Here is a 24,086-nt window from a genome sequence, read left to right as displayed (position 1 = left end):
GCAAGGGATGGGCTCACTGCAGTGCAGGCATCCCCTGATTTAGCAGCACAACAAAGCCAGTCCCCCTGGGTAAGTAGCAATGAGGAGCAGCTCATCCCTTTAATCCCCTTTGAGAGCCCTGAGCTTTCACATTCTGTGCAAGGAAAGGGTCATTTGTGTTGCATTCTCCTCTCTGGTTTGTATCTCCCTGTAGCGGTGCATCGGGGTGTTTCCCAGCTCCGGGGCTGGATGCACACTGCTGTGCTCCTTGGAGTCCTCCACCTGTCAGTGCCGTTGGGAGCTGACATGGAACAGCTGGATATGCTGTGAGCATTTGTCCACAGCTATTAGAGCTGATCCAAGAGGCTGGATTCCTAAGCCAAGACCTCAAAATTTGCATTTGCCTGTATTTGTTCACAGCCAGTTCTCCGTGGGGAAGTTTCTATGGCAAAGCAACCAAGTGCACATGGAGGAATAAGCACCAGTCCCACAGCTGCTTGCTATAACCAGTCCGTTTCAAGCCGTGCTTTATCTCTTGCTCCTGTAGCTGCCAATAGCACAGAATTCCCTTGCAAAGGCCGGGACCTCTCCATCCTGCTGACCAGCATGGGTTGGACCCAAAAGGCTACGTACAGCAGGGCTGGAGGTGGTTGGGGCTGAGCCAGGGACTCTGCAGGAAGAGCTGCCAGTGGTGGGCTGCACGCTGGGGGTCCTGCCTTGTTTCTGAGGGGTTCTTATGTGATGAAAAAGCTGTGGAGATGCCTCGATACAGAGCCTTGCAGGCAGGGCTCCGAGTTGGAATGCTCAGCACCCCGCTTCCTCTTTCTAGATATGCCACTGACTCACCAGGCAGCACTGAGCCTTCGTTTCAATGCTTCATGCCCGAGTTCTCTTCTTGGCACAGACTGCTGCTCCGCTCAGACTGTAAGGGTTTAAGCAGATCCTGCTGCCGTTTGAAATGCTTTTCATTTCTGCTGAAGGATATTTTGGAAGGAAAAGAAGAAAAACTAAATGTGATCTTTTCCACAGCAGGGGAGGAAAGAGAGAGCACAAGGAGGGGGACGAATTGAGCTGTAACAAGAGAGGCAGGCAGTCACCTCTGAAAGTGGCACACCCTTTCCCAGTAACGGGAGCGGCCGCTTGGGAAACTATTTTGCCTTCTGCAAGACAATCTCATGCCCCCAAATGCAGTCTTTGCCATAGAAATTACTCCACAAATCCAGAGGTGAGAACTGTGCAGGGGAGTGCAAGCTCCCTTAGCAACTTGGGTTGCACAAAGGCCTGGCTATGTTAGCACTACCTGTTTCCCATCCTCGTTCCAAGCACCGTGTCCTGGCTGTCTCGGGGCCTTTTCTCTCCCACCTCCACTGCAATGGGCAACTAAGACCAGCTAACTCCTGCAATACCAGGTTGTAATACTTGTGCCAGTGTCTGTAAACCCATCTTTCTTCCTTGGGTAACTTTTGGCACCGAGAGATGTGTTTTAGTGGGCATGGTGGGGATGGGCTGATGGTTGGACTAGATGATCTTAGAGGTCTTTTCCAACCTTTATGAGTCTATGATGAGGCTCTTGGCAGCTGATCAGAGGTACTGATACCATCCAGTGCCCTTGCTCTTCATCCAAAGGGGATGGAGATCACTCAGCATCACCAATTTGCTCTTGCAACACCTTGAGAGGTCAGCAAGGAGCGTGAAAGAATCGTCTGTTTCACGTTGATTTGTGTGGCTCAGTATATGAGAGTCTCTTATATGTGTTGAGACTCCCAGAGAGAGTCTTTCAAAAGTCAGGTTGCAGTGACTGCACTGCTGGCTCAGCTTGGCAACGACACAGATACTCTGACCCGATGGTGCTTCACACTCATGTCCAAGAGAACCATTTATTGGGTTTACACAGAACGTGAGCAATGTGGAAAACACTAGAAATCTTGCATCACTGGTTTGGTTTTGGACAGCATTGGAAATGACAGTGCAGCTGCTCGCATCATGTCAGTGTTACGAGGTATGCAATATGCAATAAGGAGCCAAAGCTTTGCACTTTAGCTTAGGAAGTGCCCACCTCTGGCACATTCACTGCTTGCTCCTCTAGTGTCAGTAAAGCACTTAGCTGTCTGACGCTCCTTAATTTCACTTGAAACTTGTAAGTTGTGTACAAAACCACAGTTTTTGAACCAGTCCTTTTAAACCACAAGACTATTTCCCCTCCCTTTTCAACCCCTGGCCTTCCCACCCCCATCCCATCCCCCATGCTCCCACCAACACATACCTCCTTCCCCTCCCTCTCACCCCAGTCACACAGCAAATATCCTGATGCTGCAGTTCCAAGCCATGTGTCCGCCCCAGCCTATGCAATCCGATGGTCTCTGACCAAGTCCCTTTGTTCAGACATTAATACAAAACACACAATGGGGGGGGAAAAAAAAAGAGCAAAACAAAAAGAGCCAGACACAAGAGGGAGACACTGCTGGGCTCCAGCTCTGGCCTCTGAGCCCTTCAACGAAGCTCCACAACAGCTAGGCTCTTGGGGTACCTCCTTTCACACTCAAGACTGCAGGTCCCAAGCCTTCCAAGGTGCCTAGGAAAAGAAGGAAAGGAAGTAAACTACAAGCCTGTTTCTGTTTTAGGTCTTCCCCCCATCACTTTCCCTCAACCCAATGGCTGCTGGAAGAAATGGTTGACTCCGACAGGTCTTCCAGTGAAGCCCAGCCTGGGGACCAGCTTTGCTGTAAGTTGCTGTCTGTAATGTGGGCGATGGGTTCTGCAGCGAGGGGAGGGAGAGGAGCACATCTTGGGGAACAACGGGCTTTGTCTCACAGCAAAGTGGGGGGAGATGTCGGGGAAGGTGAGAGAGAAGTGCCGAAGGAAGCCGGTCAAGCTGGCCTTCTGCTTGGTGTTTGGACTCAGAACTGCTCCTTGGGGCGGCTTCGGTGTGCCAGAGCCGGCTCGTTGTCCAGTCACCTCTCGCAGCCCTGCTGAGGGACAGCATGCCGTGGGGTGCTCCCTGCTTCCTCGCCCTCCGGCCGGCCACCCTCCTGCCCACTGGGGATCTCTGGGTCACAGTCGAGAGCCTCATAAATGGTTGGCAGCGTGGTCTGCTGGCTGAGGCGCTTGCGCAGGCCCACGAGCAAGGGCTGCGGCATGGATGAGACATCCACGTTGTTGCCGAGGTCTACCCAAGCCAGGCAAGGGAACTTGTTCATGTCCTTCATGGTGTCAGTCAGCTCCTTCATGGTCGCTCGCGTCAGTCGGTTGCCGTTGAGGGAAAGGTGGGTGAGCTTGGGCAGGGCCCAGAGGAAGGGCAGCAGCAGGCGCACCATGTCGTCGTTCAGCTCGGTGAAGCTCAGGTCCACGGAGGTGAGGTGGTCCCCGTTGTTCTGAAGGTAGTACGCCATGCGGTGCACATCCCGCATGGTCAGGGGGATCCCGGACAGATCCATGGAGCCCTGGCTCACCTTCTTCTGCAGGCTGTTCTTCAGGCTGGGGGTGGAGAGGGGGAGAGAGAGAGAGAGATGACACATTTGGAGCAGAGAAAGGCTCGTTAAGAACATTCTGCATAAAGAGAGTGGAGCTTGGCTGGGAAACAGGCATGCAGTTTGCACCATGCCTCCGGGCAGGTTGTGTCCTGGGGCTCTCCTGTGTCTTCTCTGCACTTCTCAAGAACTGGCTAACCATATGGCTCTGAATTCTTTCGCTACTACATTTCAGAGGGTTTGTCTGGGAGTGTACGTACAGATGTCCGTGCATGGACAGCAGAAATACCCATTGCAAGCAAAGTTTCCATGCACACTGGTTTGCAATGCGTCTGAGCTGTTTTTCACCACCTCTCCAGGTGAACGCAGTGATCTGCTGCAAACAAATTATGCTGCAGTAGAGCAGTGTTAAAAGACTGAGAAATGGATGTTCTGTCAGAAAAAAAACCCCAATCTGTGAGCAAACAGCACTCCAGGAGTGGATTTACCACGTCCCTTTAAGAGCCTTCCCCAGCATCCCCCACCTGTAGCTGCTGGTTTGGATCTCAGTGGTCAGCAAATCACTGGGGTCCTACTGCAGCTGTGAGGAGGTGGGCAGGGCAGCAGGGTGCTGAGAGCAATCTAGAGAGAACTGCTTTCACCTGTGGCCCTTGTTGTTTGCCAGGGGAGCAGAGCAAGGAGGAGGTAGGATGGAGGGCAAGCAGAGCTGTGCTTTAGGGTCTCAAAATGAGGGGGATGTGGAGTTCTGAGGTGGGTTGTAGGTCTGTGGGAGTGCTGTGAGGAGCGAAAGCTGTGGGGCTGATGAGGCTGCATTGTGGGATTGGGTAGAAGTGTGTGTTGGTGTAATGTGGGAGCTTACTGCCTTAATATAAATGATATTAGCCTTGCTGCCCTTACAGATGCAGCTAGCTTTAAGGATATTGGAGCTCTACTAGGATCTCCACTAGCGTCGTTATTCATAAGCTCAGTGGGTGTAGAAGTGCCTTGTTGGGGTTGGGGGGACAGGTTGGGATAAGAACTAACCACCAACTATGGAGGTGCCCACTCTTCCTATCTGGCTCTGTGTAGTGTTCTGCACGGCTGCAGCACAGTCAGTCCCTGGGAGCGACGGGCACAGGGGGATGTGCAGTTTCCTTGGACAAGGCTGGAGCACCACAGGAGCTGCCATGGCAGGTGAGAATGCCTCTACAAACTTCAGTGTTTCCAGGCCCTTCTGCTGTTGTGAAGATGTGATGTTGCCCTTAATGCTTTGCTTTGTGTATGCAGTTTGTGGCATTTCAGAAGCTCCAGCTTCTAAGAGTCTCTATGAATATGTGATAACACAAATGAATAACTATGTATTAGTGCATGCATCGACCCTTTGTGGATGCATTTAACACTGCTGTGCTTCCATGAAGGAGCATGAGATGGAAATGACCTCGTGGGCTGTCCTGTCTGTTCTACAGCCCGCAAATTCCTGCTCTCTGGGTTTGGCAGCACTTTGTTCTGGCTGTTTCTATGCCTCCTTTTGCTTCTGGAGGGAATTCACGGTGTGAGGCTGAGGCTGTATCTGCAGCCATGTATTTAACGAGTTCTCATAGTAGAAAGCTGTAACAGTGTGGAATAACTTGCAGACCTAAAGGTTCCAAACAGCCTTATGCGTTGCTTTCCAAGTATCTACGCTTTATATGACCCAAACCACTCCTCTGTGGACCACAAGAGGGGTGATAAGACATTTGGACAGCTGATAAAATGCCAGGCTTATTTCTAGGGGAGAGGATCATCTAATATCCTCTAATTTCTGCAAGTAAAATAGGCTTAAAGATAGCTTCAATTGAAGATGCTATTTTCTTTGTGTGAGACAAAACAGCTATTTAGTGACAAGGCTCTGGATGCCCATGGGATTTGTAGGCGGAGGGCTGCGAAGTGCTGGAGGCTGGATTAGCCTCGTGCTGCTGCAGCTGGTGCTGTGTGCACATCTATAATTGTCAGGGTTTGCATCCAGCAAGGATCTAGACCCTGGATGCAGGGAAGCAGATGGTGTTTGTACTCTCTGCAGTAAGTTTAGGGAGGAAACGCTCTCTGTGATGCTGGAGGATCAGCTTCAAGTGAGAATGCAATGTGAGCAAGAAGGTCACACTGATCTGCAGCCTGATCCCACAGCCTGCCTGGAGCTGTGTGCAGCATGCAGTGAGGAATAGTGCCTGCCTCCCTTTGTTCCTAAGAGATCAGTGCCATTCAACTTCTTCCTCATCAGCTAAGCTCTTTGGTGGCTGTGACAGCTTCTGCTCGTCGTTCTGGTGGGACTTGCAGCAGACCCAGTGGTGCCTGGCATCCTGTTGTGTTGTAGGGTTTGAAGGAGCTCGTTCAGCATCCTGGAAATGCAGTGTCTTTCCCCTGTCCCCATGCTAAGGGAAGCAGAGGCTGGGAGGAAGGTGGTAAGAGCCAAATAGGATTTCAGCAATGAGGGATGCCTAATAGTCCTTGTCTGTATCGCTGGGGAGTTACCAGCTTTCTCCCTCTACGCCTCTTATTTTTGTTTAATTTGCCTCCAAAGCTTCATATTCAGAGTTCTCCTGGTGCTCCCACTGCTGTGCATCCCCTCCTTAACAGGCACTGCCAGAGGTGGCTAATTAGCCACAAGCAGAGTATTTCTTGGCTGTTCCTCCTTGCACAGAGCCTAATGGCAGGCATGTCTAGATGGCTCCTCTGCCAGCGATTTAGGGGATGAGCTCCGGGCTTTTTAATTGCCTACTTAGCATAATCTGCTTGCCTTTGCTTCCTTGTGGCACAGGGTGCTGCTTTGAAAGGCTGCCTTCAGCTGCTTCTGGTGAGATGAGAGAAGCGTCAAGAGCAGCACTAAGCTAGACGAACCCAGCCCTAGCTGTTCTTGTACTTGCATCTGACTCTTACCATGTGGCTTTAGTTAACTGACTGGTTCTCTAACTTGGCTTCCTAGCTCAAAAGCAGAATGATGGTGAATATTTCCTCTGTTGCATAAAGGAGAAATGGGAGCTCTACTTAATATTCATCTCATGCCATGTGAAGGCTAAGATCTAATCTGCCAGAGCTGTCATCTATGGCCCTGACTGATGTTTTCAAGACGAAATAAAAAGACCTGAAGCCCTTTAGAGATGCTTCCCTGCAGTCTTCTAGACACAAGTGCTTTCATTGCATTTTTAAAGTGTATCTCATGCTGCAACGTCTGGGCAGTGCACATCAATAAATGAGGAACGGGAGCAAGGAGCCCAGAAGGAACACTCAGTTCCCCACCCAGCTTTAGATTAGCCAAGATGTTACAAAGTGCAATTCACTCAGGCAGATGAAATAAACCCATAGTGTGACTTGTGAAAAAGGAAACCTGCATGCATGCAACTGAGTGTTACTAACTCCACATGCACAAATGCCTTTATTCTTCCAGGACAGGTTACTGGGTGGGAAACTGGGGCTATTTTTCCTGCACCAGGAATGCCATGCTTGTAAAGATTGCTCTGTTATCTGCCTGCATGTTTTATGGGTTCATGTTTGATCCACTGCACTGAAGAGAGGCAGCTCTGGGTGCAGTGTAAGTGGAAGATGTGGAAGGTTCCCCAGTCCAGCTGTGCCAAGGCAGCTCAGTCATCATCTATAGCTTCTTGATGGCAGTACTAGGCTACAGTGCAGCCCTTCAAGGGCTGCATCCAGCTGGTGCCCTTTCCACTCTGAACTGCAGTCTGCTGTGGCTTTGCCCTTGAAAAGTAATATACCCTCTGGGTCCAGCTCTGTTCTGGAGGAGAATGTCCAGTGCTGCAGTGCTGAGCTACAGGAGCTTTGGGATGTGACAAAAACAGCTGTGTCCCAAAAACCTGCACCTGTCAAAATGTTGCAGAAAGGGCTCTTGGTAGCCTAAATAACCTGATGTCCACGTTGAGAAGCAGTTCTTAACCTGCTTCTCTTCACGCTGTAAACATCAGTTTATGGAAGAGAAGCTGGAGTTGCACAGCACCCTGAATGTGATTAGTCATCCTTAAGGAGGCAAACTTACAGGACTGTAAAACAGTGCTGTAACTGAAGTCCCATTAGGATGCAAGAGGCTGACAGCTGTATAGTAAGGTCATGCTGGTCCCTGCTGAGGGAAAGTTATCCTACTGCCTGTAGGCTTCTTACTTGAAAACCCCCTGTAAATTCCTCAAGAGCTCAGCTGCTGTTGCATTCAATCTGCTGCTGTAAGATTTCTTCTTCCATGTTTTTCTATGGACTCTGCTTCTGGCCTGGGGTGTTCAGCTGGTAAAAGCTGATGGCAACTTGTGGCAGCCTGATTTCACTTCTAGAAGCAGGGCCTGTATTACAGTCACTTCAGAGGAATGGCTCTGCAGGGAAGGCACTGAGGACAGGCAGCAACCTGCTGTGTCCTCTCCCTATGAGATTCATGGCACCTTTGCTGAGGTCTCAGCCCTGGGTCAAAAACATTAACAGCAGGTAGAACCTATGGCTTTAGTGGGAGGGCAGGTTTGTGGTTAAGGACATCCAGAAGGATGTGTTTGTCTGAAAGCTCTCATAGGATGTTTTGCTAACAGTTCTGAGGGATCTGGTTGGGCTCAGTGTGTGACTAAAATAAGACTGTTCCTGGATGATGGAAGTGTGATTGGTCCTTAGCAGAGTTTGCAGTTCCAGTTATCCTGGTACCACTGTGTACTGAAACAGGAGCTTGAAGACATTTATCTCGTTTCTACTTCATCAATTCACGGGTGGCTCAGCTTTGTACTGACTCGAGGGGGTTGGGTTCCACTGAGAGTGGATGGGGATGTGACTTAGAGTCAGTTCCTGCCCTGCTGGTTTGTTGCTTGGTCACAGGGGAACACCTGACATGTGGTCCTGCTTTTTCATCTCCCACACCGCATCTCCATAGTAGCCGGAGTGTAATTAAACCCAGGCAGATGCTCCCTGCTGTCTGTGTGGCTGGACTTGCTAATTATCCTCTGAACCCATTTGGCACATTGCCAGAAAGTGGGAATTGCAGTTCAGAAGGGATGAATCGGGTTCTGTATCAGATCCACGAAAGCCCAAGCCCAGGGGATCACAAAGGCAAGGGAATATGTTTTCCACGCACTGATTCCTCTGAACAATCCCAGACTTCCCCTGGATATTAGAAATGCCTTCAGAAGTCTGGTTGCTACACATGTACTTCTTACAGGACCTCGAAGGCAGAAAGATAGGAGTCAGGGGCAGGAGTTCAGACTGAGGTCAGAGTGAAATGCTCCATAGCAGATGGCAGGAAGCAGAGAATACAGATCAGTTTAGAGCAGCCTGGTTGGACAGAATGCAGCCCTGATATCTCCAAGTGAAACAGCAATTCCTTGCTTTTCTGCTACTGGCAGCATCCGTTGCTTTGCAGCAGCCAAAGATGCCAACTCTGCAGGTGCCTTTTGCCACGAGCCATGAACCAGTTCCTCTCCTGTTTTTTCAAGAAGAAAGTGCTGCTGTTACATATTGAATTCAAATTATTCTGTCTTATACAACACCTTGCAGCTGTGTCTGGGCTGCGTGTCTGTAGGGCTGCCAGCTTAAGGTGCTCGTGGGGCTGCATACTTTGCAAGCACTGCTGTCTGTGCTGCCTTCCCACTGTGACAGCAGGGCTGATTTTGATGCGTTTGGGAGAGACTGAAGCACTTACCACACTTGGGACTTCCTGCGGGGCATGCCATGCCGGTGCCATTTGGAGTGTGGGGTCAGGTGGTAGATCAGCTGCCTGCAGATCCTGTCTGAGGACTTCCAGGGGTCGTATTCCTGCAAGCAAAGGGGTAGTTTAGGCTCTGTGTGCTGAACAGGAGGCAAAGGGTGGGAGGTGGGAAAGGGACTGGGTGATAGTGGAGCATGGGACTGTATGCAAGAAAAGAGGATGAAATAGGAATGGCAAAAAGGTTGGAGATGTCTCTGCAACACAGCACGCCCTGTTGGGGTGCCAGGAACAAGAAAGAACCTCACGTTGCCAGGAAGGATCCCAGCCCAGCATTTCCCTGCCTTGACTGGGGAGTGGGGCTGCAAACCTGGACTCTTCTTCCTTCCTGTGCTCAGCTAGGAGATGCTGGAACAAGGAACTCATCAGCACCGAGGTGGCTGCAGCTCTCTTGAGTTTCTTTTTGCACGCATTCTCCATCTCTGTGACTTTGAAAGCATCTCTCTTTCCCCAGTGAAGCAGAATGACAAATGGCAGCTGCTGAAGGTTGGGATTTCTGCCTCCTCTGTCATACGGACACCTGCATTCCTATTCCTCAGCCCTCCAGCCTCGGTGCAACATGTGCATGTAGGGATTTGATAGGTAAACACGTAGTAAAGCTGTCAGAACATACACTAATTTATTCTTTATTGCAAGCAGTTAAAGAGCCATACTGTGGGCCAGCAGCTGCACGGTGACTCTTCTAAGCAGTCCCTGAATCAGCCGAGCATCCTTGGGATGCACTGCCAGCACGTGGCTGTTCTTCTGTGCCAAATCAGGAGGAATCCCAGCCTGTGCTCAGCAGAGCACCTCTTGATCCATCACAGCTCACCTGGGGACCCCAAGGAAATGGTGTTAAGTGCCCTGTTCCAGACTGCTGCTGCGCTGGCAAAGTTGGTGCTGGTACCCTGATGGCACCTACAACAGCATGTGCACACCAGGCTTCGTGACAGATGCTGGCACGGTGCCCTGTGAGTGTTTGCTGGCTCACAGTTGAGAATTACCCTTCTGTTCTTTCCGTGTCCTCGCTGATGTAAATCCAGCAGGGAATTACATCACGCTCAGCCTTTTGCATGTAAGGCTGTTACAGCTGCTGGGTGCTCAGCTGGGGTCAAAGGGGGGTGAGATGTGGGGTGTTGGGGCTTTCCACGCCCCTAAATAATATCCTGTGGGGGAATCTTATCTACACAATGGTAGACGTGGCATTTCATTTAAGCATGTGTGCATGGAAGACGTGGAAGTAGAGGAGAGGGGTGTATGCAGGTGCACAAAAAGCAGCGTGTTGTCTGCTGGACAGGGCAATGTCCCCTTGTGTCACTTCCACTGCACAGTGAGAGTGGCAAGATTTGGTTAGGAGGTACTTTTAGCTTATATTTGGATAATAATTACCCTTGAAAAGATTTTTCAGGCTGCCTTACAGCTGTGATGAGGATTAGAATGCTGCTAATTTGCACCAGGCTTTTAGGATACTCCCCAGGGCACCACTGCCTGCTCTGAGCTGCGTGTGCTTAATAGCTATCTTTGCATAAGTTCACTCTCTTGCCCTCTCTATAAAGCAAACATGACACTTGCTGAACCCAATGAGTGAATGGATGGTGCTTGTGGTGGTAAAGGGTAACAGCCGTAGGTGCTGGTGTTGCTGTGGGATGTAGTGCTGGATTGGGGTGGTCTCGTGTCATAAAGCCTTAGAGAGGGGTTCATGTCCTCCTCCCAGAGTCACCAACTTGGGCAGAGGTGCAGGGACCCCTGTAGCCCCATAAACACCTCTTCCTCACCCCTATAAGCTAGCCATTGGGGTGTGCTATTGTATATGGCAATACTGCCTTCCCCATCATATATTTTAATCTGGCGTGTGTCCTCACCACCAAGTCTTCTGTTGGCAAGATGAGTAAATCCCTGACTTTTGTGCCTGTAACCTCTCTCTCTCCCCCATCTGCAATGCAATCACGTTCTGAAGTTCTAACTGATTTCTGCAGATACATGCACATCACTGTGTGCTCTTCTGCTCCAAGGATGCATGCTGGCTGGTTCTGGAGGACCACCCAGCACGATTCACCTCCTCATCTGAGCTCATTCTGCATCAGTGCCACACTGTAAAGTGTCCACCGAGCTAAAGAGGAGGGTTCACCTTTTTGGGACACTGCAGGTCTCTAGCAAGGCTCATTAGCAGGTCGTGGGAGATGGGATCCACCAAGTTGAGGAATGTTGCGTTTTTGTAGAGGACTTCATTGAGGAATGTTCCTTCCAGTCCCAGGTCCTACAGAAACAAACAGACATACAGCTGAGCGCCTTGGGAAGAAGGACCACAGGTACTCACATGGCAATGCTCCGAGGGTAGAAAAATACCCCAGCAACAAAAAAGTAGAACGAGAAGGCTGGGATGTAACTGCGATGGTGCTGAGTTGGATTCAGCTGTTGAGGAGGGCTCAGCTGAGGGAGGAAACGAGTCCTGTGCCCGCTCTGCATGCTGCTGCCAGGAGAAATGAATAAGCAAATGAGTGCCCCATATGTTCGCACTGCTCCACTGAATGTGTGCTTCAGGCACCACTCAGGGAAAGATGCACTGAGAACTCTTAGAGAGAAAGCTGGGAGTGTGCGCACGCAGAGCCAGCAGGGACAGAGCTGTCGTTGGCAGAGGTGCTGGATCTTAACCTCAAGCAGCAAGCAAAGCTGCCTCTGAAACTACTCTCCCTGCTCTGTGTATGCTCAGATCAAATGGAGTGGAGAGCGGAATGGAGACAAAGATCCTGGCTACAGATGTGATGGAGAAAGCAAGGATAAATCAAATGCTTTGCAGCCCCACCACCGCGTGCACAGCACAAGCAACCGAGGAGGCCGAGCAGTGGATGAATCCTGAAGGACAGAGGCAGCTGGATGTGGGCCAAGGCATCGTGCCAACATCTCCCTTAACCGTAAGGCTTTGGGGAAATGGAGCCTCCCACACAGCGTAGCGTGGATAGATGAGGGAAGCTGCCAAGAGGATGGCATGGCTGAGCCTGCAGCAATGGATGTCAGACCGGTAATTAAACTCCCCCAGTTGGAGCTGTGCTGTTAAGTTGAATCTGCATTCCCGTTATAAGACTGCCTTCAAGGGTTTTATCGGTATACAGATGGAAATATTCACTTTGCATTGATAATCTATAAATTCTTAGCACAGGGCGTTTTCTGGTTCTTAGTTGTATTCTTCCCTTATGGCCTCCTTTCATTTTTCCTGTCTTTCTCTGTTGTTTGGAAAATGCAGTGCTGCCCACCCAGGCACTGCAGTGAGCAGACAGTATTATGGATCCGGGCCGTTCTGTTGGCACAGTGCTCCTATTGGACGCTTGGCTGCTGATGTCTCAGCACAGGGCAATCCAGCTGTACCAGACCTCTTACTGCTGTTGGTCTGATGCCTCCAGCAGAGCGATGCCCACTCACCAGCAGCAATGGGTCCTTCTCTGGCAGGTGGGTATTTCTGAGGCTGGAATGGACACGTGCAATGGGAGCCATCAGAGTGCTGCTTCGCAAATCAAGTGTGCATGAGTGTACTCCCACTGTGTGCAGTTGTTATCAGTGTGCTGCCTTCTAGAACGCCAGAATCTCACATCCCTGTTCAGCAGATCTGCTTACAGCTGCTCCCTTTCTTTAATTACACCCTTGTGATTTCCTGGGAGCAATCCACTGCCCCTTGGGGTCTGCGGGCCAGGAGCTGAGAAGTGCTGGCAGATACAGCAACGGCATGCAGGGTGGATCTGCAGGGCTGGATGAGGTCTGGCAATGGCAGGAGGCACTCCCAGGAGCCCACATCCCCCGCTGTGCCTGAGTGCATCCCCTCATTCACAGGGGTTGCAATTCTGGCTCCAGCGTTGCTCTGCTATCTCTGGGGAAGGGGGTGCCAACGCTGCCAGTCTGTGTCTCAGTGGTAAGGCATGGTGTTAAATATCTTCACTGCCCACTGGAGTGAATGAGGTCTCTCTCTCTTGTTTCAGGTAAGAAACAGACCCTTGCCTGGGACGTGTTAACCAGCGACTCCTGAGAGCGATACTGCTCAGGTAAGCAGCCTGTGTGAGGAGGGACGTGCTGGGGACTGAGCTAAGGGCTGAGCTTAGCTGAAGAGTGATGTAATGTTGTGAATGATGAAAGACTGATCATGGTGCTTTGGAGCATTGGACACGTGAGAATTGGTTGTGGTTTTCTGCCCCCAGCAGAAGGTGCCACGCACATTAACAGCCCTCTGTCTCAGAGGCCTTTGAGCACACAAAGAACCGGAGGCGTTGTGGGGGTGCTGGATGGGTTCCCATCTCATTCTGTAGAGGAAGACTGTGTTGGGACTACAGGATGTGTGTCCCGCTGCGGTGCTGTCAGCAGATGAACAGAGGGCCACTGTTTTGAGATGGATGGAGATGGAGACAAGGGGAGCTGAGAGGGCAGTGGGCAGAGGAGGAGAGCTCGGCGTGTGGTTATTCTGGGTTGAGGGCTGGGCTTGAAAGGCGCTGGCAGGCTGCATGGGAAGGAGGGCTCAGCAGTGACCCTCCATGGCCCTGTGACTCAGCATCCAAACCCCACTGCTCACACATGGGACTTGTGGAGACCTCGAGGTCTGGGAGGGATTTCAGTGCTTCAGCCTGAAGGAGAGGTGCTGAGCGCTATAGAAAATGACATTTTGAGGTTCTGGCCTCTGGCACACCCTACAGAAGTCGGTTCATGTTAGATTGCCACAGCTGTGAAGAAAAAGAGGCAACCACCGACTTCTTGTAATGATGCTTCTCCTAAACTGCCTTTGAGATCTTACTCAGCCCTTGTCTGCCATGCACAGGCTTTTTGCTGAGGGTTATTTATGTGCATGCATGGCAAGAGGGCTGTGTGCAGGGCTGGCAGCGCTCCGCACGTGAACTCTAAGGCAGCGGGCATGAAAAGCAGAGAGGGAATTTTGGGTCCCATAAATTCTTATTCCAAAAAGTGCAGCTCACCAGTAGCTGGGGGCAATGGTCACCCCGAGGTGTGCTGCAGAGCCTGGGACTCGGAGCTCAGAGAGGGCATTACTGCAGCTATACAGCATCCCTGAGAGCCCAGCCCTGCTCTGAAGCTCACACCCAAAGGCTGCTGGCTGCTATGGAAGCAACTGGGTGCGTTCCCACAATGAAGTGGGTCATTATCAGCTTATCGTGTCCCTTCATTAGATAAGCAGCGGTGTTTTGTGCCAAATCAGAGGGAGCGTTTGTCCCCCCGTGCTGTTCATTTCAGAGCTGCCTGCAGTTCGGGGAGGTGAGTTTGCCTGGAAAGTGATGGAGTGATGGAGATGCTCTGTTCCAGCAGCGGGGCTCCGCATCCCTCTGGCAGCGGGCTGTCTGCGCCGTGGGGCTCTTTCTGTGCCTGCATAGCGGCAGACGGAGCCCCGCTCCCCCGAAACACCCATCCCTCTCCCCTCCAGCCGGGCTGCGGGAGGTGGCTTTTCCCTGGGGAGCAGCGCTCCTGAGCGCACCGGGGGCTGACACGGAGGGCTGCGGCTTGGGACGGCTTGGGCATCGCTGTACCTGCCCGCTGCGCTCCCCTCCCCGCGGCCTCAGTCCCCGGGCGGGGACGGGGGAGGTGGCAGCGAACTACGGGCGGCGTCCCCAGCCCGAACGGCGGCACAAAGAGCCGGGCCCGGCCCCGCACCGCCCCTGCCCCTTTGTTGCCCGGAGGCGGCCCGCCCCGCCCGCGGCGTTTACCTTCCTGAGCAGCCTGAGGATGTGCACGGCGTGCTCCCGCTTGTGTTCTCGGATGGTGGCCTGGATCTCCCGCAGCCACCCCACCCTCCGCACGTAGGGAGCGGGCGAGGTTTTCCGCAGCACCCCGGGCAGCTTCTGCGGGTGGAGCAACAGCGACGAGAGGTGGAAGTCGGCCCGGCCGGAGGGTTCCTCGCCCCCGGGGCTCTCCTCCTCCAGGCTGCTCTGCCGGCTCAGCCGGGAGCCCATGGCCGCGCCGCTCCGGGCCGGGAGGGCTCCGCGCTCCGAACCGGGGGAGGCGCCGCGAGGGACGGGCGGGGGTCGGCGCTGCCCCGCCCGGATGGCTCCGCCCCGCTCCCCCCCGGCCGTGCCGCGTTCGGGGGTATCGCGCTCCGCCGGCCCCCGCCTCTGCTCGGAGGCCGCTCCTCCCTTCTCAGGGTGTGTTCTGCCGGGGGGATCCTCGCTGCGGAAGACAAAGAGAGGAGCGGATCCCTCCCCGCATCCAGGCGCTCGGGGGTGCTTTGACCCCGGACCAACTCTTGGAGCGCCGCGGGAGGCGGGCGGTGCTCCCGAACGCACCTTCTGGATGCGGACGGCCGTTTTCTGCTGCCGGAGCAGAGAGAGGCGGCTTTTCCCCACCAGCGGCCGATAGCGTAATTCCGCACGGCAACTTTAGCACGTCCTCAGACCGAACCGCTGCGATCCAACGGGGCGTTGAGAAAGCCAAGGTTGGATCCCAGCGCTGGGACGTTGCAGGCAGCCGAGTCACGCTCCCAGTATAACCAGCGGCTCAGCCTGACCTCCCATTGTCGGAGCTGTGAGCTCCCTCTTGCTTAGGACCGCTGGTGGATGCTCGCAGCACGCAGAGCATGATGTTGGTGGCCGTGGCTGTAGGAGCAGCCTGGGGTTGAGACAGTACCGCCTCTGCAAGAAATAGCTGTTCCTGCAGCTGCTGGGCCCCCATTCTGGGGGATGGGAATGGCTGTGGCTTTTTGCTGTACAGAGCAAAGTTTGCTTTCCTTCTCAGAGCCTCAAATGATGCCGCCTCCTTTGTGCTCTGCCGGTTTGAGCAGAGGGATGGGATGGGGCTGCCCTCAGAGCAGCGTGGCCAATGCATCAGCTTTGCCCCATGTCTATGCACATCCCCAAGCACAGCAGGTGAAACACAAGGGCCTTTATCACACTGTTAATCCACGTTTGATCAGAGAAAAGCCCTGACTGTCTCTGCTCATCCCCTCCCTACCCAAGCACCCGCAGGAGAGAAATTGGCATCAGCAGCCCCTGAGGTACTGCTGAAGCTGACTTGGGCTGATCCCATTTGGAGGGAGAGCTGCTGAGTAAGGGCTGCAGGGTCTGCTTGGAGAGGTCCGAGAGGGGCTGGGTCAGGAGAAAATCACTGTATGCTGCAGCGTTATGGCTGATGGTGATGGATAGGAGAAGTCAACCCCTGGCAGGCTGATGGCGATGGGTGAGGGTGCTGATGGGGCTGTGCAGCAGCACAATGAGCTGCCTGAGCTCCACGCTGCTGGGAGGAGGAGCAGCAGGTTTGTAGCCAAGGGATCAGCTCATCGCAGGGTGGCTCTGTGTGTCTCCTGTCTGTGTGGTTTAAAAGTGGAATCAGTGTGTGAATAATAGGGGCTAATGAGAAACACACCGGTGCTGGGCTTGGTTTCTTCCTGCACCCTGTCCCACTAGGGGCCCTTGCACCTCTCGTCAGGGCATTGCCTGGCTCCAAACCAAACACAGGTACATATGGCTCTGCTGACTGCAGCTGAACTGGGCATGGGGTGGCTGAGTTAGAGTTTTCCCCAGAAGTCTCTCTTAAGATTGGAAGGGGAAAAATACAGAGCAAGCAGAGATCCTCTCTCTCTACTGCTCACGTTCTGTGCCTCAGGCACATCTCCTTGTCACTGTGCTGATGTTCTGCTCCAGGGCCTTTGGGACAGGTAAGCAGAGCTCAGGTCCACGCCAGGAGCAGAAGAGCGATGGCTCTGGGTCAGCCCATGGTCCCTCTCCATGAAGAACCTGTATTAGCAGGGGCTGCTGGCAGTGCCTGGAGAGAAGAGAACAGGAGGGGTGCAGGTTGCTGTTTCCCTGACTATCGTTCTGGCCACTGACCAGGAGATGGGAATCTCTGCTTTTAATAACTCTTTGCCCTTTTTGCTTCCCTAAACCATTGCTGAACCGGAGCAAGCACAACACCTTACAGCAGTGTGTTCCAGCACCAGACTGCATCGTGTGCAGAAATATTTGTTCTGAATCTGTCACTCGCTGCTTTGTAGCTAAAAAACAGGGAAGAGACAGCAAGCCATCTTTCTCCATCCATTTCCCCACCCCATCTCTGATGATAAACCTCTGCCATGTCTGTTCCTCGGGTTCCTATGGCTCAGAGCAGGGAGCCCAGCCTGGCAGTGGGGCTGCAGTCCCAGCTGCTGCTGGGGAGGACACGCGTGCACGGCACACACCATGTGCTGGGGCTGCTCTCATCTGTATGCTGCACGAGCGGGATCCGAATGACAATCCTAATTATGTTTGCCTTGTATAAGATGAAAGCTGCATTTCTGACTGGGCCGGGAATGTAATTGATTAATTTAGCATTTAAGAAGGGAAAGAGGATTAAGGTGGTGGTGAAGCTGTGCTGCCAGGTGCTGTGTTTGCTGCCTTGCACTGTGCTTCAGCTTTTGCTTGCCTGCAGAGCAGCTCCTCTCCTTCTTGTGGGGTGGCTCTGAGCTTGTTGGCACACTCTTAAAGCCAAACCTCCTGGAGAAGAGGTATGTGAGTCCTGGGAAGACACCTGCAAAGAGCAATTCCAGCCTTCAGCTTTAAGTCTCTTCTATCTGGAGGCAGAAGCACCTGCTGTTTTGCTCTGCTCTGTCTGCAGGAGAGGGAAACGTAGGTGGGGAGCTCCATAACTCAGACTCTTGTAGACCATTGAGCAGAGCAGTACAGACTCAGAGAAGGGTCCACTCTCCCACAACAGCACACATTAGGGAAGAAATCCCCTTAATGTGCAGAGTGCAGGGAGAGGATGGAAGGGCACAGCATCGGTGGGACTTCTGCTCCTGGGGAATCCCTGCAGTGCCAGTGCTGGCAGCAGTAACTGCACGCACACAGGTGCTGCTGAGGCTGTGCTTAATGAAGAGGTGGTAACAGTTTCCCATGTAATATTAATTAGTTCTTCAGCCTTTTCCTTCTCACGCTGAGGCTCTCCCAGTGGCTCATGAGGCCCTGAAGTATCCTGGTGCTCCAGGGCTGAGGCAGGAACAACTCTTAGAATTCTGCCTAAGTAATCATGGACATCTGCTCGTTATGGCAAATTGATCACGCTCTGACAGGGCCTATTAAGGCAAATTTGTTGGGCTGAATATTGCTGCATATGAGCCCTAATGACCCGTGATGCTGTGCTCACAGGAGTGTCGGGCAGCAGTGCTGCAGGCATAGGGAGGTCATGAGCCCTCCCCAGTGGTGCATGGCATTCACCTGACCTCTTTGCACAGGAGAATTCTGAACTCCCACTGCTTTCACAACGAATTAATGAGATATCTGAGGTATGTGGGGGGGTTCTGCTTCTCTCCACGCCGGAAGCGCTCTGCACCCATATTGCTTAGATGGGTTCTGCCATGATTAGATGAGGCTGCAGTGTGAGGTTGGGTGCTGGGAGGGGTGGAGTCTCAGCAGGAGCAGCAGAGGAAGCTCTGCACAGACCCAGATTGTGCCGTGGGCTTCTTGCATTCCCAGCATCAGAGACGTCTGATCTTGCAGCGTGTCCCATTGGGATCCCATTTGATGTATGCCTCACAAAAATATTTCTAAACAGCTTTTTAAATCCCCGCCTTAAAAGGGACCGCCGCAATTTCTGGAGTTACAGTTCCATAAAAGCATTAAACCATCTTAAACCTATAGATGGGAGGCTGAAGGCAGCGCTTGGTGCTGTTAAGCTGCTTTTGGCATTTGAAACTGCCAAGCACACAGATTATATTGGCTCTGAGCATCTTAGCATGCTGTTAAACCGCTGAGAGCAACCACAGCCCCCCGGGGGCGCACAGGACCTGCTATTGGTGGTGTGTACCATACCTGTGGCTTTCAGGTTGTCCAGAGACCTCATTGCATGGCAGGAAGAGCCTCAGGGTCCCAGTGAGCCCGACTACTTAGCTTGAGCTTTTCCAGGAGGCTGCAGCACAGCCCTGCTCCCTCCAGCAAATGGGTTTCCCCTCCTTGTCTGAGCTCAGCACCTTCGGGCTCTGTCAGGTTCAGACAGTGCCCACCTGTGTCACTCCTTGTGCACACAGCGTGCTGCTCCCCCGGTGCCCTCCTCGCAGCCGTCCCTCCTGCCGAGCTGCAGATGGAGCCTTTCAGACGGGCTGTCAGAGCCCATGAGCCTCACCAGATGCATTCGCTGCGTTAACCTTTGAAGCCCAGGGAGTTTCTGTTGTCAGAACAGCAGAAGCCGGCAGACAACCTTCCACCCTCCTCTCCTTTTTCCTCGTCGCAAAAAACACGTTGGCCTCTCCTGTGCTGACCTCAGCAGTTCTGCACGGCTTTGCCTCATCGCGTCGGTCCGCGCAGTTCACCAGTGAGGAATTCCATCCACGCCTTAAAGGGCCGAGTGGATGAGGTTGGGGAGATCTCCAAGGGACTGCGAGCAGTCCTGAAGGGAGGGAGGTGAGAGGGAGAATTGCTTTTCAGGGGCTGCCTCGGGATGGTGCTTGTGAGAGCGAGCGGTGGCTGAGCGCCCTCATCCTCCGCACGGCGGTGGCACGGGGCAGGGGAGCGGCACTGGGGTGCTCTCCTCGAACCTGAGAGGGGCTGCTGGCCCTCGGCATCCCTCCCTCCCTGGGGCCGCTGGCGTGCGTGAGCCTGCTGATGGCTGCAGTGCAGTCTGACAGTGAAACGGGGCAGCTGATCCCTAGGGCTGATTTCATCCCCTCTTTATCGAGCCAAACGCAGGGCTGCTCCACGAGCCAGGCTTGCGCGTGCCCGAGGCAGCGAGCCCGTGCTTGGCGACAAGTTACGTGAGGGAACCGGGAGCCCCTCGTCTGAAAGGTGCCCAAGGCCACGGATGGGGCGCCCAGCCCACGGCGGGGGACTGGAGCGGGCCGATCTTTGAGGTCCCCTCCAACCTAAGCCATGCTATGAAAGGCGCGGACCCGCTCGCAGGCTGCGCTGGAATTTCCTCCTTGTCTGTGCCACCTAGTGCCCGGCGCCAGAACTGGGGCTGCCCCAACCTCACCGCAGCCCGCAGAGCAGCCCGGCTCCCCGGGGAAGGGGCTCCCTCCCCTCGGCGCTGTGCCGACCTCTGGGTGCCGCCGGGACCCCGACGCGCCGCAGGGGCTGCAGGTAGGAGCGGGGCGCGCACGTGTGCGCGGAGGGGGGGAGCGGCCCCGGCCGGGGGCTGCAGGTGAGGTCCGGCTGAGCTCTGGGAGCTGCAGGCGGGGAGAGGAGGGCCCGGGGCTCGCAGTGACCCCGCGTTGGCTTTCCGGGCGTTCTTGTGATGTTTTAACGGCCGAGAAAATACTGACCTCCGTCAGAACTGGAATTCTCCTTTTTGGATGGATTTCAGTGCTGCTCCAAGGGGAGGAGGAACAGCGGGCTTTGCTTAGGGGAACACTGTAGGCTGAGCACTTGTTTTATGTATGTCAGCACAGTTTGCTGGGCACAGTCTTTTGTGTTACGCTGTTTCTTAGCGAGTCCCTCGCCCGGAGTTGCTTTTCAAGCAGCTCGTACAGCTGGTGCTCGTTTTGCCAGCATCCATACTTAACTCCGACCTCTCGAGCCTCCTCACAGAAATACAATTGCTCCGTGCAGACCCAGTTCTGTAAGCTCTAAATGGGATGGGATGAAGCAGGAGCTGACAGCACCTTGCTTCCTTGTCGCTGTGTTTATCCCACTAATGTGTGGTTTAGTGGCGGTGGAAGGAGCTGTTGGCTCCCATTGACCCCCACACACCTCTCCTTCCACTGCCCTGAGTTCCATCGGCTCTTATTCCCACTGTTTGACAATGTTTGCAAGTTTGCCACGTGCCTCTCAAGACTCTCCTCGATGTCTTTTGCTATCTCCATGTATGATATGCAGCTCTTTCCTTGCTGGGCGCCCACGGGGCGCTCTGCTCTAACCTTTGTCCACATGAAAACGTGGTTTCTCATTCTCTTCTCACAGCTTTTATTGGCTGAAAACCACCATCTCATACTGCTTCCCAGAACTTTGCACCCACAGCTTCGGGGAATCAGTGATAAAACCACTCAAGGAGCATGTGGGTGGCTCTTAGTTCTCTTGGTCACATCCAGGAGGCCGTGAGCTTTGCTCCTCTTTGTTTTGAGCTGCAGCCTCTGCTTTGTCCCTCCAGGTGACATCTCAGGGCACGCCGTGCTGCTCCTGAAACGTAGATTTTCCCACTCTTCTTTTTTATCTCGGTACTTACATAAGCCTGATTGCTTAGGAAGTCTCAGTATCTTTCATTGGAAAGGCAGATTGGCCCCACAGCCTCTGACAGAGTGGGGATGGCTCAGTGGTTTTGAGGCTGGAATGCCTGAGGCTCTCCTGGGGCTGCTATTGATCGTGGTGCCTTACTGCTTCTGAAAGGGCTGATCTTTGAAACCAGGGCTCCAGGAAGTCGTTTAGGGATGTGTTTGCATCCTGCTGAGCACTGAAACTCTGGGGATTGGAGTGGGAAGGAAACCCATCTTGAAACAGAGGCAGTGTTTATCTGCTTTCCCCAGCCAGCACTCCATCTTCCCGGAGGTGGTGTCTCCCCAAAGCATCCCAGGGGCAGCAGCAGGTTGGTGCTCGTGTCCAGCCCCACCTTGCCTGAAGGCCAATTGGTGCCAGCTGTGCTCTGGCAATCTGTGTGCCTGCAGTCACAGCTGCGCTCTGCGTGGTGCTCCCACACCTGAAGTTCTCTCCCCAGCCAGAGCAGCGTAAGGACGCAGGGCAGGATCTCCAGCAATCTCCTGGCTTCTCACAGGTCTGTAGGCACCTCTGCTGCTGTCCTTCAGCTCTTTGGGTCTTGGTGTCCCTCGGGGCTTTGCATCTTCCTCTGCACAACTCCCTCCCCAGCCTGGAGGTGTGCTACAGCCTATAGCAGCTTAAAGGGTGTGTTTGTGTGGAGGGGGGATAGCAAGAGCACTTCCCTTTGTCCTGAGAGCCCCTTAATGAACAGGGCAGCACAAACCATGTGAGGATACAGAAGATAATGTGCTTTACTGCCAACCCAGTGGGAACAGGAGAAAGCCCATTTCTCTCCCCAGTCCCAGCACTGCCTCCCCGAGGCTCAGTCTATCCCTGTCCTGCGGAGGGTCGGTGCTGCTGTAATGTGGGGACATTCGGTGCTGGGGAGGTGCTGAGCTTACAGCTGTGGCCGACCTGTCTGGTCAGAGCGGTGTGGGTAAGGGGATGGCCACGCTCCCAGCTCCCCTGACATGTGTCCCAGCTTTAATTACAGTGACACTGCTGTTAATTAGCAGCTCAGAAACTCTGAGTGTGATTTTCATAAGCTGAGAGTTATGCAGTTTGTCCTTTCTGGGAGAGACGCTCTGCAGACAGAGCTGTAATTAAGGAGCACACACATACACACACACACACACACACACAGGGCCAACGCCGACCGGTGTGTGCAGTGCATCTGTGAGCCCAGCCTGGCACAGGGGCCCTCCTTTGGGGCAGTGCTGGTGATGGAGCTCCCAGGGGACCACTGCATGAAACAGGATTTGGCTCCGTTGTGGGTTTTACAAAAGGCTCTTCCCAGTCCCTGCAGCTCCCCTTTGATATCGTGTTGTTCCTTGATAACGATGGGTCTCCTGAGTGTCATCTCCCTGCTGCATTTCATTCCTGCGGCTGTTGCATTTCCGTGCCCTTCTTGGCGATCCCAAATCAAAGGGATCTGTGTGCTGTGGGGAGGCAGGAAGCCCTTTCAAGGGCAGCCAACGCTTCTGGGAGCTGCAGATCTGAGCAGCCGGACCGAGCCCTGAGCTCCTGCACTCTGCGTCTCATCCCTGCTCCTTCCTGCTCTTTCTTCATTCACTGTGCTGTGCCCAGCCTGCCCTGCTGCGCCTGGAGGCTGAAGTTTACTTCTGGCTGTAGGAGCTATTCTGGGGGAGTGGACTTTCCCCCTCACTCCCCATTACGTCCAGGGGAGGGTACACACCTCACCTGCAGATCGCCTGACCATGCATGGGAGGGGAGGGCGAAGGGAGGCACGGCAGCAATCAGGAAACGCGTGGCTCCCCACGTGTCAGAGAGCTGTGGGGTGTCCCCAGCATCTGGGGGACAGAAGCAGGGCAAGGGGACAGCGAGGGACTGGGGGGGCACTTGGACCCCTCCGTTTGAGCTCAGTGGAACTGCCTGCTGCAGCTCTTGTGATTTAATGTCTGTGTTTGCGGTACCCTTCGTCTTGACCTGTATCTCTGGGAGCCGGGCAGTGGTTTCCCATCTGTTGCCATTTGTCCCCGCACGGAAGCAGCTTGCTCCCTCGCGTGCCCTTGTGCTGTGCTGTGCAGGTGTTGCCGGCCTGCTGCCTGTGACGCTGGCAAAGCGCAGCCTTGCCATGGTGTGCAAACAAACAGAGCCTTCCCCAGAGATCCGGTTGTGATACGGTAAAGAGATCCCAAAACAGCCCACCTGCAGGACTACGTCATGCTCTGCCTGGAGGAGGAGATGCTGTGAGCACCAAACCCCCCTGATGCAGAAGCCCTTTGGACAGGCTGCCATCTCTCTTGGCTTCACGCTGTGATTGCAGGTCCCTACTGTTCTCTTTTAAGAAGAGATTCGTTGACTCTGCCTTATAAGAAAGCAATGGGAAAAGTTCCTTCTCGTACGTTCCCCCTCCACGTGGCTGAGCCAGGTCAGGGTTGGTGCATATCCAGAAGTGTGTGTGAGCCTCACAGCCCTGAGCAGTGCTGGTCCTCAGGCAGAATGGAAAGCAGATTTGCGGAGGTCTGCATGGCAGAGCTTGGCTTTTCTTGGGGAAGAGGTCCTGGTTCCCCTGGTTTTTGGGCCCTCTCACACCGGTTAGACTTTAACAGCAATTAGTCAGCCAACAACTTTCTAGAATAAGCTGCAAGTTTTCCATTAAGTAGTTCAAACGCTTTGAACTTCTTTTCAGTTCCCCCACCGCAATGTGATCTGCTGTCATTTTTTTCAGGAGGTACCTTCATGTTTTATTCATTTCCTGTTTACGGCGGGGGAGAAAACCAAAGCAATGAGAAAGAGAGAAAACAACAGCCCACATAGCTGCAGGCGCCGTGCCGTCAGATCGCTGTCAGCCCCTGCACTTGTCGCTTCCAG

At 53.6% G+C, this 24,086-nt stretch overlaps 2 protein-coding genes across 8 annotated transcripts in view; one reads left to right on the top strand and one right to left on the bottom strand.

The window, feature by feature from the left end:
- GGT2 (gamma-glutamyltransferase 2) overlaps window positions 1–24,086 on the top strand; it is a 53,121-nt gene that overhangs the window by 8,015 nt on the left and 21,020 nt on the right. The window contains exons 2-5 of one of the 7 annotated variants that reach the window (XM_046901325.1): window positions 1,009–1,204; window positions 2,601–2,701; window positions 4,515–4,619; window positions 13,089–13,151. The gene's annotated coding sequence lies outside the window, so the exon portion shown is untranslated. Of the gene's footprint in view, window positions 1–1,008; window positions 1,205–2,600; window positions 2,702–4,514; window positions 4,620–8,674; window positions 12,140–12,361; window positions 12,565–13,088; window positions 13,152–19,324; window positions 19,470–20,018; window positions 20,145–21,649; window positions 23,947–24,086 lie in introns of those variants that run through there. The other 6 variants (XM_046901324.1, XM_046901327.1, XM_015275453.4 and 3 more) reach the window with 6 other exon arrangements.
- On the bottom strand, window positions 1,828–15,123 carry LRRC75B (leucine rich repeat containing 75B). The gene is made up of 5 exons (XM_046901334.1): window positions 14,811–15,123; window positions 11,249–11,377; window positions 9,079–9,191; window positions 2,935–3,453; window positions 1,828–2,551 (listed from the first exon to the last, which is right to left on the bottom strand). The coding sequence occupies exons 1-5, from the start codon at window positions 15,054–15,056 to the stop codon at window positions 2,470–2,472; spliced, it is 1,089 nt and encodes a 362-aa protein (XP_046757290.1). The 5' UTR covers window positions 15,057–15,123; the 3' UTR covers window positions 1,828–2,469.

The sequence above is a fragment of the Gallus gallus genome, chromosome 15 (assembly GCF_016699485.2).
Source record: "Gallus gallus isolate bGalGal1 chromosome 15, bGalGal1.mat.broiler.GRCg7b, whole genome shotgun sequence".
Taxonomy (NCBI): Eukaryota; Metazoa; Chordata; class Aves; order Galliformes; family Phasianidae; genus Gallus; species Gallus gallus.
The sequence above is the reverse complement of the archived record's forward strand: the minus strand, read 5'-3'. Positions and strand labels throughout refer to the sequence as shown.

Excerpts from the sequence above, each read along its gene's own strand:
- LRRC75B (XM_046901334.1), bottom strand. The coding sequence starts at position 15,056 with ATGGGCTCCCGGCTGAGCCGGCAGAGCAGCCTGGAGGAGGAGAGCCCC. Across the intron at positions 9,192-11,248 it reads ACCTGCAGTGTCCCAAAAAG|GAATACGACCCCTGGAAGTC; the intron begins GTGAACCCTCCT and ends CTTTGCTTGCAG. Across the intron at positions 3,454-9,078 it reads CGCAGGAAGTCCCAAGTGTG|CCTGAAGAACAGCCTGCAGA; the intron begins GTAAGTGCTTCA and ends CTCCACCCCCAG.